Source organism: Perissodus microlepis, chromosome 10, assembly GCF_051167445.1.
Source record: "Perissodus microlepis isolate ML-2025 ecotype Zambia chromosome 10, ASM5116744v1, whole genome shotgun sequence".
In the NCBI taxonomy this organism is placed as follows: Eukaryota; Metazoa; Chordata; class Actinopteri; order Cichliformes; family Cichlidae; genus Perissodus; species Perissodus microlepis.
In genome coordinates this window covers 14,884,753-14,897,895 of record NC_140470.1, presented here as the reverse complement: position 1 = coordinate 14,897,895, position 13,143 = coordinate 14,884,753, and the positions used below count along the sequence as shown (strand labels likewise).

The 13,143-nt window shown below is 40.6% G+C and overlaps 3 protein-coding genes across 4 annotated transcripts; 1 reads left to right on the top strand and 2 right to left on the bottom strand.

Annotated features, from left to right (window-relative positions):
- Nucleotides 1–1,069: 1,069 nt before the first annotated feature.
- Nucleotides 1,070–7,570, bottom strand: bicdl2 (BICD family like cargo adaptor 2). The gene is made up of 10 exons (XM_084942344.1): nt 7,247–7,570; nt 6,174–6,649; nt 4,228–4,443; nt 3,982–4,098; nt 3,298–3,444; nt 2,995–3,141; nt 2,192–2,266; nt 1,735–1,817; nt 1,528–1,642; nt 1,070–1,425 (listed from the first exon to the last, which is right to left on the bottom strand). Exons 2-10 carry the CDS (start codon nt 6,411–6,413, stop codon nt 1,261–1,263), a joined length of 1,305 nt encoding a protein of 434 aa, XP_084798470.1. The 5' UTR covers nt 6,414–6,649; nt 7,247–7,570; the 3' UTR covers nt 1,070–1,260.
- A 16-nt stretch (nt 7,571–7,586) lies between these two features.
- mia (MIA SH3 domain containing) lies at nt 7,587–9,122 on the top strand. 2 transcript variants are annotated; one of them, XM_084942349.1, is made up of 4 exons: nt 7,594–7,949; nt 8,034–8,167; nt 8,328–8,438; nt 8,521–9,122. In XM_084942349.1, the coding sequence occupies exons 1-4, from the start codon at nt 7,832–7,834 to the stop codon at nt 8,542–8,544; spliced, it is 387 nt and encodes a 128-aa protein (XP_084798475.1). In that variant the 5' UTR covers nt 7,594–7,831; the 3' UTR covers nt 8,545–9,122. The 2 variants fall into 2 exon arrangements, with proteins under 2 accessions (XP_084798474.1, XP_084798475.1); XM_084942348.1 differs by having other exon boundaries at nt 7,587–7,949; nt 8,328–9,122.
- Nucleotides 9,123–10,309: 1,187 nt separating this feature from the next.
- On the bottom strand, nt 10,310–12,569 carry LOC146379061 (alpha-crystallin B chain-like). Its single transcript, XM_084942347.1, has 3 exons — nt 11,897–12,569; nt 11,547–11,669; nt 10,310–11,471 (listed from the first exon to the last, which is right to left on the bottom strand). Exons 1-3 carry the CDS (start codon nt 12,074–12,076, stop codon nt 11,280–11,282), a joined length of 495 nt encoding a protein of 164 aa, XP_084798473.1. The 5' UTR covers nt 12,077–12,569; the 3' UTR covers nt 10,310–11,279.
- Between the last annotated feature and the right edge of the window lie 574 nt (nt 12,570–13,143).

Sequence of the window (13,143 nt, the reverse complement as noted above, 5' to 3'; positions counted from 1 at the left end):
ATTTCAACAGACAGTTACCTACCTACAGTAAGTCTGAACCTAAACTCAGCACCAAGGTACTTTTTTACGTCCTGTTGCTTATTCATAGCTCAGCAAGACACAAACACGAAAGCCAGATAATTTTCACTTAAATCATTAGAGCTGAAGATTGCAGATTCATTAAGAATTTGCTTAAACTGAACATTTTCCACTCTCGGATCAACATGCAAATATTCCTTCCCATTAACTTCCATTAAGTTGTGATGATTTTCCCTGATATACTGTTTTAGTGGTGGATGTCCCTTTTAAACAAGGCCAAAGTTTCAAATACCGAAATCTGCACAAGATAGATGGAAGCCCAGACCTCAGACTGCAATAAGACGCTACATTTTGGAAAAAAACAATTTCTGTGTTTGATTTTGGATGATGGCTATGAGAGTGAATACCTTTTAATATGCTTATGGAGGGCACACAGCTCATGCTGACAGCACAGAAATCCCACTTTCTGTTTGTCAGGGGCAGCTAGTCATAAGAAAAGTGGGTTCAAAGGAGAGGGTGTGTTGTGAGATTGCACTGAGGTCTAATGTGTGTGAGATTAAAAAAAAAAAAAAAGGATTGTTTTTGAACTTTGAATAATGTGTAACATAGTAAAGGATAAGACCTGAAAATGATACGTCCTTTTTAATCTCTTATTCCTTCGTATTTGCATGCTGCCTCTAAAATTCTTGTAAACTTTTGTCTTTAACCTCCTAAAATCTGAACTCTTCCATGGCATGCATTTTTAATTTCTCTTTAATATTTGGGCATATTGGGACCCAATGAATGTAACAACAAAGAATTACCAGATTTTCTTTTTATCTGATTTTTGTTTCTAAGAAAAATGAGAGCCACATATGAGCATATTTGTTTAAAACAGTAGCAGTATAATGTCCTCGTAAGTGGATATCAGGCTCTTGTAGAGCAAAATTGAGTACTTTGGTCTAAATAACTCAAAATGTAATGTCCACATATGTGGACGCCAGGTTTTAGGAGGTTAAAAAACTAGAAGTGACTTAAATAATGCAAGAACAGATGATAACACATCCAACACTCAGTTGAGACTTCTTTTAATATAAAGTATGAAATTAATAATACACTGTATATACATATATACAAATATAGGTATGTAAACAAGTCAGTTGTTGCTAATATGGCATTAGTGTCCATTATCTGGCCACAAAAGACAGAGTGGCAAAGAAAATTGCGGATACTGTCCATTTAAACCTGGGAGTCTTCTTGCTGTTATATATCTTTGAAAAAAGAGAGGAATCCTTTCGATCCTTCTCCCTTCATTCTCAAAGACCTGCTTCTTTGGAGTCCTGTAGCACCTTTTTCTTGCTGGCTCTCTTTCTTCCTCTCCTCCTCCCTTTGCTGAACCTGTTGATTTATCACCACCCGCATGTCCTCCTGGAGCAAGAGCAAAGGTTCAGATTACAAAAGTATAATAATTTTTTAAAGTCCATTTTTCCAAAAGAGACTATCTGTAGTTTTGTATCCAGGTACACAAACCTGCCAGGCCTCCAGCTCTTGAGACAGCACCACCTTCTGCTCGATGGTGTTGAGAAGCTGCTGAGTTAGTGATTCTTTCTCTTGACACACCGTGACCAGTTCACTTTCTAAGGACCTAAATGGAAATTTTAAAAACAGATTTATCTTAATAAAATCTAAATAAAATTGAGAGAAACTAAACTAATCAGCGGTTTAGCATAGCATTACCTGTAGCTTGGCTTTCCTGAACTGCGGCCACACAGCTGAATTTCCTCCCTCAGAGACTCGAGTTCTTCTCTCTGACCTTCAAGCTGATGTGTAAATACATCACTCACATTGATCAGAACATTGCATATTAGAGCATGATTGGCCTCCAAAATAAATGTGATATTATAAAGTCGTGCACAGATAAAAGCTGAGCAGAGGAAAATAGGCTACATAATGTCACACAGTTAGCCTCAAATCGTCACATCACACACATCTTCACAATTTAATCAACACATGTTGATTAAATTAATCCAAACTTAAACATACTGATTCTATAGCACATTATTAAAAAATGTAATTCCGTGACTTCAGTTGGTGCTTCCTATATTGTCTGTTTTTGCTAGACAAATCAGCAAATATGTCTTTTTCTATTCCTGCAGCAGTAAGGACAGTATATACAGCATACAGTTTCACTGACCTCTTCTTTGAGTGCCTGTATTTCTTCATCTCTCGCTTGCAGCACTGTGGAGTGAGCTAGAAGAGCCTCTTTAGCCTGTAACAGGAGAGATATACACCGCATCACAAAAAGTCAGAGGGGTCCAACACTTAACTAGGCATTTGTGCTGTTAATGTAAATTTGTCCTGCAAATATGTTGCTTTTTTGGCAGACTTGTGCACTATGGGGCGAGATTAATGTATAAGCAAGGTAAATTTGAAAAAGTGAGATTTTTTCAGTGTGGAAAAGGACTCTTTTTACCTGCCTAGATCACCACATTCACTTATGCTGAATACATAAGCTGATCTGTACCAATTTATGTCAGTGTTTTCTCAAAAACGTTTGGACGCTCACAACAGACGGCTGAAAAAGTAATATGTACTAAGATGAAACAGCTAGGGGAACATTTTGCAACTAATTGGGTTAACTGGCAAACAGGTCAGTAAAAGACTGGGTTTAAAAGAGAATGTTTAAGAGAGACAAAGTTTCTCAGGAGCAAACAAAGGCAGCGGTCACTAATCTTAAAAATACTGTGCCTACAAATTGTGGAACAAGTTCATAATAATGTTTGTCAATGTAAAAAAGTGAAGACATCAGCTACAGAACAATAAAAAGGTTCAGTGAATCTGGAGAAATCTCTGTGCTCAAGAGACAAAAATCAATATCGGATGGATCGTGTAAACATACACGAGTACAAGGATTATCCAGACAAGCTTTGGTACACAGGATCGGCACACACTGACTTAGACTGTGGAGTTACTCGGTGGGTGTGTTTCTGTGGGCACCTGTGACTGCTGAATTTCACTCAGCAGAGACAAAGGTTCTGCTTGTGTCCTGTCCAGGATGCTGTCTTCATCCAGGTTCAGAGCTTTTTGCTGTAGAGAGCGATTCAAGGTGCGCAACTCAAACACCACTCCCTGCTCCTGCTCCATCTACACACCGAGCACATGCACACACACACAGATCGAGAACGTGTTAGTGACCTCTGCTAGTGATGAGCAATGCTTCCTGCAACAGATATAACTGCCTCAAGTTTCATCGGTCAACACCACGGCTGATCCTAAATATGCCTCCGATTTATTGCTCACCTCTGCTTCTTTCTCTTTGAGTTTCATCTGCATTTCTGACAGTCTGTCTCTCAAGCGCTCTCGCTCCATGCGAAGTCTTTGGTTGTCTTCCCCTGAAGCTTTTAGTTGTGTCTCCATGTGTGACAGCCGCTCTTGCAAAACTCTGTTCTGTATGAGAAGGATCAAAAGGATAGACTAGCAATATAAAAGCTGTTTTAGCATTGTCAGCCCAGATGTCACCCCAAAGCCTACTTCCTGCACACCTCAAGGTTGTTAAGGTTTATAAAATCAGCATCCTGATTGTTGGTTTACACCTCAACTGAACATTTTAAGAATTTTCCACTATTTCTCGTTACAGTTATTTTGTAACCAGATTTTCATGTTTCATGATGACACAAATTATTGTGACTGAAGACTTGTCAGACCTCCATGACTTTAAGAATTTTACTTATTTTTGCTGGTATTTAGTCTCAAGCCAGACTCAAGTTATCCGAACATGAGATTTGATTTTAGCTTATGCTATATGAAAATTGACTCCCAAAAGATGTGGTTTGTGGACTTTTCATTGAGCACTTAAGACTTGCCTCTAAAAAACAGGTCTTGTACTTTCATGTGGTGCTACTGCTGCTCTTTGTGCTTTTTGGGTGTGCTGTTCATAATAAAACCAAAACTTTTGTGTATGCAATGTTTTACTTATGGGTTTACCTCTGCTTGTATGTTCTCTAACTGTGTAAAGCTGATGTTTCGGCTAAAAGATGATTCTTCCATTTCGTCTCTGATGGTACGCAGTTCAGTCCTCAAGGAATGCTCCAGTGTCACAGCCTAGATGTGTGAGAAATGGGAAGGTGAGAAAGGTGTGAATAATAAAGGTAGGACTATCTAAACCCGTTAGTCTGCATTTTCCTGTGATGCAACATACGTGCAGAGATTCACTGATCCATTAAAACAAACCTCTGCCAGCTGCTCAACCAGTCTCTGGTTATGGCTGGCTAGCTGAATCATCTGCTCGCTTTCATCTTTTCGCCGGTCACGCCCTTGACTCTGATGTTTCTCCACCTCAGCCCGCAGAGTTGTTAAATCAGCAGTTAGCTCCGCCTCCCTCTGTCCAAATGCCAGTTCATTCATCTCCAGCTTCCTCTGAAGAACGTGCTTCTCCTGCTGTAAAGCCTGTATTACACACCATATGAACCAGCTTCAATAACCAGACTTTCCTGATAACATGAATTGTGGCTCCAGTCCTGGACATGGCAGTGTGACAGTAAGCCAGCATGCTCAATAGGAAGACTCAGAAAAAAAAAGTTACATGTAATCAAAAACATTCAAAGAACATTTAACATTGTATTTCATGAAAAATACTTTTCTGTTTATTTCTCTGTGCTTGTCGATTCTGCACTGGGGGCAGATTTATTAATTAAAAAATTAAAAGCTGTAAAAACAGTATAACTAACACAAAGCCACATGAACCTGATATATGGTGAAGATCTACTTAAATGACTTCTGCTAAAGTTAAATGTACTTAACTCACATTAAGTTGGAGCGCATGCAGGTTAAGTAATGCATACTTATCAGGAATTGGAAGCACCGTGTTATGTCCCATACATTGCACTGTAGTGCAAAATACTGCAAATTTTTGGTATCATCTGATACCAAGTAAATAAAAGGCCAGTGTTGTTGATACTGATAATGATACTTTAATTCTGAACACATTTTAATGACCACTTAAATCATTGTGATTTTTACTTTGCACAATTATTTGTTGACACAATAAAACACACCTTTCAGCTTTGCATGTATTTTAAAACCTTTTTAGAGCCCTGGGATGTAGATTTTCCTGTCTCTAAAGCACTTTGGGTCAGCTTCTGTTTGAATGTGCTATAGGCTATAAATAAAACAGACACTACAGTCAACACAAAAAGGTCCAGCCATTTTTCATAGTGCATGTTTGGGGTATATTTTCCAAAAATATGTTTAACCCAATTGAGAAGGCTACATACTGAACTTAGAGGATTGAAACAATATATTGATCTTATCACTCTAGTATCAGTCCGACACCAGTAGCGGCATTGGTATCGATACTAACGATATTTAAATTGATTGGCTCACCTCTAATGCAGTTGCAGAAACACTATTTGGAATAACAGTGGATTAAGAAATCATGACATGATGGCTGCCATGTAATCATGGATCATTATCATAGCCAGCATAAAAGATTGTTATGGCTGTATGACATATGATTACATATGGTAACTGGGGAACATAGCTGATGTCACATGCTTTGACCATTTTTAATGATTAGACTGCATACTAGAACTAGAATGATAGAATTTGCTTTGTACTGCCACATTTAATGTTAAATTTATTGTTATCTCTGTAGAGAAAAAAAACAAATGGTTTAAATACTTTATATATAGATAAAATCTATCTATATATCTATTTCTGATAGCATTTTCACACTGTGTAACTTAAGTTATTTTGTAAAGCAGTAGTCAGTAATGGTATGTCTGCAAGTCCCTTAGTGATCTATGGCAGCTTTATGAGACAAAGTTAGCATTAGCTTCCTAACAGCTAACCAGACATAATCTCCTTCAGCACAGTGAAGTGATTAGCCAGCTAAAGGCATTGTATAAGTTTCAGTCTGCGGTTATACATTGTTGGAGCTCTTTCTCCTCCAGTGGGGGTGGTTATCATGGTTGCATTGTCTCTTTGCAATCTGACAAATCTTCTGCCCACTGGTGGAATGACTGTGCACTGCAGGCCACATCCAAAAGTTTTGCCTTCATGCAGCGATTTGCTTGTAATTTTAGCTAATCTTACTTCCCATTTCATTTTGTGTAAAAATGTGTTTATCAAATATGACCTTTTGGGAGATTAAGGGACAACAGTAGCTTTAATCTTACCTCCAGCTCCCTTTCCCTCTGCTCCAGAGAGGCTGCCAGCTCCTCATTCTTCTCCAGTAAAGCCCGTCCCAGCTCAGCAGCTAGAATCAGGTCAGTCTCTATGCCTCCTCCACTGTCAGTGCTTCCAGGGGAGGATGTGGATGAGGGGAGACCAAAGGAGAGAGAGACCGAGGAGGAGGGAGAGAGAGGAAAGAACGAGTCCTCCAGGCTGGGTGAGGAAAGACTGTTTTTGCTGAACATAGCTGACAGTTGAAGGATCAGTTAAAAAGTACTATCCCAAGTCCTGCAGTTGTGATTCAGTCTCCCACTGGTGGAAGAGAATGGATAGAGAGTCAGGACTTTCTGTTTCCTGATGGTTTAGTTTACAGGTGTTTGGGTTCCACTTTTGTTATCCAGAGTATTCCTTGTGCTTCAGTGTGTGGTCCCAGTGCTTATATCATTCACTTCTTCTTCTCTTCTGGTCTTTACCGGGACATCTTTGGGCAAGAAAAGACATTTAATAACACAGAAAACCTTGTGTGAATATCACACTAGCTGCTTTCTGGTAATATAATCCAGCATGGCCTAAAAGGAGATCTTTTGTCTGACAGGTGCTTTTGTAGCTCTGACCGAAACACCAACCTGCACTATTATCATTGTCTCCTCCCTAAATTCCAGAGGCACTGTGAACTGCTACTTCTTGTGATCACTACAATGTGTTGAGTATTTCAAGTAGACTCTTAAGTAATACGTTTAGGTCAAATTATCAATAAACAAAAAAAATCTTTTTGTTTGATAATTCACTGCTATCATGAATAATTCCCAGATAATTTTTATTCAAATTTAGACCGTATAAGCTGAATTTCAGTCACAGTGTAGCAGTGTCAGTATCTGGAGTCTCCCCAGCCTCAACTATCAAGTCTGTCACTATTTGCTTCTCACCGGTATCATGAATCTGTGCTGACATGCTCTTTAAAGTCCTTTAAAATACAAGTAATAAACTCAGTCCTACTTTATTGCCAGTACGACAGTTGACAGAATCCGTGTTAACCTATTTTCCACCAGACTTTGAAAAATGATAAGTTAGGTCTTACCTGACAGCTCTCTGCCACCGCAGGCTAACAGGTACAGTCTTCCTGTTTGGGAGTGTTTGCGCAAGAGAAGCTCAGCTGGTTTCCTTGGTAGTGGAAACGTTCATTATGTAAATAAAGCACATGGCTCCACCTACTTCCAGGTGGAGTTCCAAAGGTGAAGCGAGGGAAAAAGCAAGAGGAACTGAGAGAAAGAACAGGGAATACTGGAAAAGTGGGGTAAAATTAATAGCTGCTGATTGGATATCAGGCAGTTAAACAAGGAAGTGATTAATTCTGAGGAATTCACTGGGGGGGGGGGGGGGGGGGGGGGGCATTGCGTGACAGATGGAAAAGTCTAGGACACAAGCAGGGGTCTGTCTACTCCCCACCCCCTTTGCCCGATCCTGTTTACCTGCTTGAAGAATTTCAAAGGAGCTCTGTGTGTGCTCATATGACGAAGGGTGGGGGGAAGAAGAAAAAGGGGACTGCTTCTGCTGCACCTTCATTTTAAGAGTGGCCAAACAGACTTACAAGAAGACTGAAAACCAGGACCTTCCTAGCTGAGAAAAAAGGCTTTTCCATCAGTAGGTGCATTGACGTAAAGACATGGCTTTCGAACTGTGGTTTGCTCTTTCCCTGTGCCTTGTGTTGGGAACCTCTGAAGCTGGAAAGCAAATGCCTAAACTCTCTGACAAGAAACTCTGTGCTGACTCCGAGTGCAGCTGTAAGTATCAACTGTTTATTTTGCTTCTGAAAAAAAGGTCAGATTCATATCACATTATAGCTCATGACATTTGTCCCTGCACAGATCCTATCTTGATAGCTCGTGCACTGCAGGACTATTACCCTGGAGACTGCAGGTTCATCCCCATCAGGCAGGGGCAGCTTGTCTATGTTTATGCAATGCTAAAAGACAGAGGGAATCTCTTCTGGGCTGGCAGCGTGAGTAAAAGTGACATATTTATGTGGCTATAAATGGCCTGGGCACGGCTCTAACCATAAAACTGTGAAAACGTCACAGGCTTGGGCTTCCATGTGCAGCAAAACATTTAAAAGTTTTGAATGTTATCAAACAAATGTTATCTGCGTCATCTTTTCCCAGGTACAAGACGCCTATTATGGACAACAGGAAGCTCGCATTGGCCACTTCCCCAGTAGCATAGTGGAGGAGACACATGCTCTCATGCCAGCCACAACTGAAGTCAAAACTACTGTAGGTGAACACACACACATGCACATGTGCATATGAATTATTTAGTGCTTTCTCCTGATTCAGTGTATCTTCTTTTTTCCAGAAATGGGACTTCTACTGTTACTGATAATACACTTCCCAAGAAACTTAACTTGATATGATGCACACTGCTGACAGCTTATTTTTATGCATCTAATAACATGAGCGCCAATAGAAGTATGCATAAACTCTGCACAGCAATGAGTGCATGTATTATTATGAAAGCGTATTATTATAATTTCATGTCTCCATTGATAGTCTTGCTGTCTTTTGATGACTTAGACATCAGCAGCGGTTCTGCAGCCTTGCTTTGTTGACAGATGAACGATGTACATTGTCTGTAATGCTCCTGTTTATCTGAGGTTTTGCAGATAATAATAAAAGTTGTCCATTGTGCACTTATAAATGAAGGAAACACGACTTGTGCCCTCCTTTTCTCTGCTAAAGCTATTCCTTTATCGTGAGCGTTGTGCGTCTTATCAACAGGCAATGTCAGATTGTAAAAACTGTTTTAAAAGCAGCAATGAAGTAAGAAATTTCAATTTATTAGAGGTGACTTTTGCATTGTTTAATAAATAAAGCGTGCTGCAAAGCATTTATCTGGTTCTTTTTGAGACCAGGCTAAACCTTCATTCCTGAAAGCTCCAGTTCCCCAATATTAATAAAGTGTCTGAAAAAAAATATCAGCAGCTCTACATTCACTGTACATAACCACACACACCTTTTGCTGCATTGTTGCATTGCACAGGTTCAACTAGTTACTGAAAACATTCTTCAGAGATTTTCACATGATATCATCAAACACTTGCTGCATATTGGCTGCACATTCATGACGTAAATCTCCAGTTTCACCACATCCCAAAGGTGCTGTAATGCATTGAGATCTGGTGACTGTGGAAGCTATTTGAATACAGCAAACTCATTGTTATGTTCAGGTAACAGGTTTTAGATTATTTAAGTTTTGCCACATGGTGTGTTATTCTTCTGGAAGCATAAGATGGGTACGTTGTCATAAAGGGATGGAAATGATCATTAACAGTACTCAGAAGGCTGTGGCATTTAAATGATGCTCGGTTGGTTCTAAGAGTGCCACAACATCCCCCAAATTGTTACACCACCACCAGCCTGAACAGATACACGGGAGGATGAATCCATGCTTTCACATTGTTTACGTCCAATTCTGATCCTATTATTTTAGCTACACCTTTATACAGTGTACCTAATAAAGTGGCAGCAGAAATCAAGACTATTAGATCAGGCAACATTTTTCCTTCTATCTTCCCTTCTTTTACTATTGTCCAATTTTGTCAAGCCCATGTGAATTGTAATTGACAGGTGAAGGACCTAATATGGTTTTTTGCTGCTGTAATGGCCTGTATTTGTATAGCGCTTTACTAGTCCCTAAGGACCCCAAAGCGCGTTACACATCCAGTCATCCACCCATTCGCACACACATTCACACACTGGTGATGGCAAGCTACATTGTAGCCACAGCCACCCTGGGGCGCACTGACAGAGGCGAGGCTGCCGGACACTGGCGCCACCGGGCCCTCTGACCACCACCAGTAGGCAACGGGTGAAGTGTCTTGCCCAAGGACACAACGACCGAGACTGTCCGAGCTGTAGTTCATCTGCTTCTGATTCCTACTCTGAAACTTCAGCAGATCATCTGGACCATGACCATGAGTTCTTGCCATTTGATTGGCTGATCAATATTGATGTTAATGAGCTACTGAACACCTCATTAAGTGGTCAGTGAGTGTATGTTGTTATTTGAAGTCCATTTGAGAACAACAACACAATAGACAGAAGAAAACCTTGACAATGATTCAAAAACACACACAACCGACCTGTGAACTTGAATCTCCATATTTATTCTACTTGCTGTTGTCAGTGTTAATATTCCAAAAGGCTTAACAAAGATAATAGAGTTGTAATTCTTGCATCTACAAGTATAAATGCGCTCACGTACATTCACAATCATACTACCCTTAGCAGCTCAGAGGTCATGTTCCCCAGTGAAAAAGGGGCCCTGTCTGTTTCTCTCCTTTGTCCACAACTTTGCTTCTTGCTCATTCGCTCTCATTCTCTCAACACGCCTGGTCCCGAGGCCTTTGGTGGCTTTTTCTTCTTCTTCTGTTTATTTATTTATTTTTATTAAAAACAAACGGGCTGTCTGTGCCTCCAGAAAACCTCCTCCTCTTACATGCAGAAACCAATGCTCTTCCCACAGAATGAACACAGCACATTTTCCATCTTACTAATACCCGCTCACTCTGCTCTGTGTGCTGAAAATACATCTTTTGTTAGTGTGTTATCACTTTTAGTGGATAGTACTCATTAGTATTAGTATTTCTCTGCAGAACCAGTAGATGCTGCAAGCTTGTCTGGGTTCAGTTACTAACTAGCACATTTGCCACTGAAGTGAAAGGCTGCTAGAGACATTGTGTTTCTCTAAATGCCTGATGGTGGTTATGAATTTGTCTATGGAAATACTGTTACATGTGCAACTGTATTTTGCGTAGAAGCCTAATCTGTTTGTTTATGATAGGGAAATGAACTCTTGGGAGCTCAATATCCTGGAACTCACCATGATGTGTCTATAAAAGCTGTACTGTCAAAAACAGACTCTGTTACACGAGCTCCACAGTTTTGCTGAGACAACACAATAATAGTGAGTTAGGGGTTAGGAACTGGTTTATTAGACAGCAGTTTTAGACATCTAGAACTGTATGACTACTCTATATATGTACGGCACTGCCAACATAACAGACAATATAAAGGGTTAATAGTAAAGCAGCAACTGGTGCGTCAGGCTCTGCTCTACATTTTCTGTTTCTGTGTTCCATCTTCACAGGAAATAGGAATATTGCGCTCCAGCCCAGGAGATGACCGAGGTGCTGTGATTGTCAGTACACCATCACACGACAGACTGGAGGTGACCTCGGCACCTGTCACACCAGAAGGAAGCCTGTACTTCCTCAGAAACTCTCTTGACACATAGCCGTGGTCATCCTGAAACAGAATTAGTGAGTGCATCAGAACAGTGTGGCTAAATTTATTTTCTGGTGTTAAATTTGCTCCTCTGACCTGTCTGTCTTCATGTTTGCCGTGTATTGTAATGAAATCATCACTAACGCTGACAGACAGCTCATCAGGGGAGAAATGCTTCACATCCACATAAATGACATATCGATCCTTTTCCAAGCGCATCTAAATACATACAGTAGAGCAGTGAGTCAGCCTGGGATAAAAACCCAATCTTGTTTAATGAAGGACTGGCACCTGAAAATTACACAAACACTCATGATATCAGTGGAGGTTTTGACTCTGATGATCATTAATCCAAACCTCACAAACAAAAGGCCATAAAACACTGACATTTGTGCGTAACTCCCATGATGTAATAATCTTAATTACACAGGTGAACTGTACTCTACCTCACTGTGTCCATTGTCGGACCAGTTGAACCAGCGCATAAACAAAGGGCGCATCCAGGGGAAGGACCAGGAGAATGGCCACATCATTGGCCAGTCAGTGAGAGGTTCTGCCATGGAGAGGTCAGGAAATCGATGTGGGAACGCCCGGCGGTACCAGGGATACTGGATGGGGATATCCATGGTGAGATTCCAAGAGGGTTGTAATAAATGACGAGGCAGGCTGACTAGGTCTGATTTGGTTTGAGATGGGTGCTGCTGTGCTCTCCTGCACTGAATTTATAGGTCTTTCCCTCCCATCCAAGCCAGACTTTGCCTCTGTTCACCACATCTGAACCCCCTCCCCTCCGTGACCTCCCATGCACACTTGCATATGGACTCTGCCAACAGCCTGATCTTTCTGGAACAATGATGTCAACTGTTTATCCCTCCATCATTCCCATTGTTTTATCTGTCTGACTGAGACTGGTTCTCTCCCTCGCCGTTACCCTCTATCTGTCCCTGTTCTCTCGGTCATGAGGTGACACTGGCTAGGAATACTGCTGACATCCTCCATGCTCATTCCCCAGGAAATGCTCCTGTCTGGTGTGTGTGTGCCTGTGTGTGTGTGTTTTTGTGAGGGTTTGTTTGAGGAATAGCTGCCAGAGCATTAGCCTGCTGTGCTCTGAGTGCCAGGAGCTTTAGGTTTGTGTGTGGAGTGGATGTGTGACTGAATGGGAACTGATGAGTTTGTAAGGGCCAGCATTAGATGACACTGTGCGTATCATTTTGCTATGAGCTCAGATGTAAAATATGAAGTCCTTTGCGTTGGTCGTGCCAATAAATTTCTTTCATCCTCCCAGTCATGTTAGTACTGAAGGCTATATGCATTAAATTATATCTGCAAGCATAGAGGTTCATCAGAAGCTTTTAAACCATCACACCATGAATTTTAGTTTTAGTGCTTTGCAGACCAAGCCCAGGCACTGTGCCTGAGCCAAAGACCAGTCCAATCAAAGCTGGAGTTTTTATCTATCATTAATATAAATGCCCAATATAAATGTTAGGTTTATGGACAGGTCGAAATGAATTCAGGTAAGAAAGCAATAAAGTCACTCCAAGGTACTAAAGCATGAGCATGGCAGGTAGCAGTAAAAGCCCTGACTGTAGTGAATTAAAGGATTTGTATTTTACTGATTATATATGAAAGCTTTGTAAGTGTAAGACATTATATGTTTAATCAGTCTTTGTTAAACTGTTACCTTTTTAAA

Excerpts from the sequence above, each read along its gene's own strand:
- bicdl2 (XM_084942344.1), bottom strand. The coding sequence starts at position 6,413 with ATGTTCAGCAAAAACAGTCTTTCCTCACCCAGCCTGGAGGACTCGTTC. Across the intron at positions 2,267-2,994 it reads GTGAAATTCAGCAGTCACAG|GCTAAAGAGGCTCTTCTAGC; the intron begins GTGCCCACAGAA and ends CTCCTGTTACAG. Across the intron at positions 1,643-1,734 it reads TCAGGAAAGCCAAGCTACAG|GTCCTTAGAAAGTGAACTGG; the intron begins GTAATGCTATGC and ends ATTTCCATTTAG.
- mia (XM_084942348.1), top strand. The coding sequence starts at position 7,832 with ATGGCTTTCGAACTGTGGTTTGCTCTTTCCCTGTGCCTTGTGTTGGGA. Across the intron at positions 7,950-8,033 it reads TGCTGACTCCGAGTGCAGCT|ATCCTATCTTGATAGCTCGT; the intron begins GTAAGTATCAAC and ends GTCCCTGCACAG. Across the intron at positions 8,168-8,327 it reads ATCTCTTCTGGGCTGGCAGC|GTACAAGACGCCTATTATGG; the intron begins GTGAGTAAAAGT and ends ATCTTTTCCCAG.
- LOC146379061 (XM_084942347.1), bottom strand. The coding sequence starts at position 12,076 with ATGGATATCCCCATCCAGTATCCCTGGTACCGCCGGGCGTTCCCACAT. Across the intron at positions 11,670-11,896 it reads CCGACAATGGACACAGTGAG|ATGCGCTTGGAAAAGGATCG; the intron begins GTAGAGTACAGT and ends GTATGTATTTAG. Across the intron at positions 11,472-11,546 it reads GCAAACATGAAGACAGACAG|GATGACCACGGCTATGTGTC; the intron begins GTCAGAGGAGCA and ends ATTCTGTTTCAG.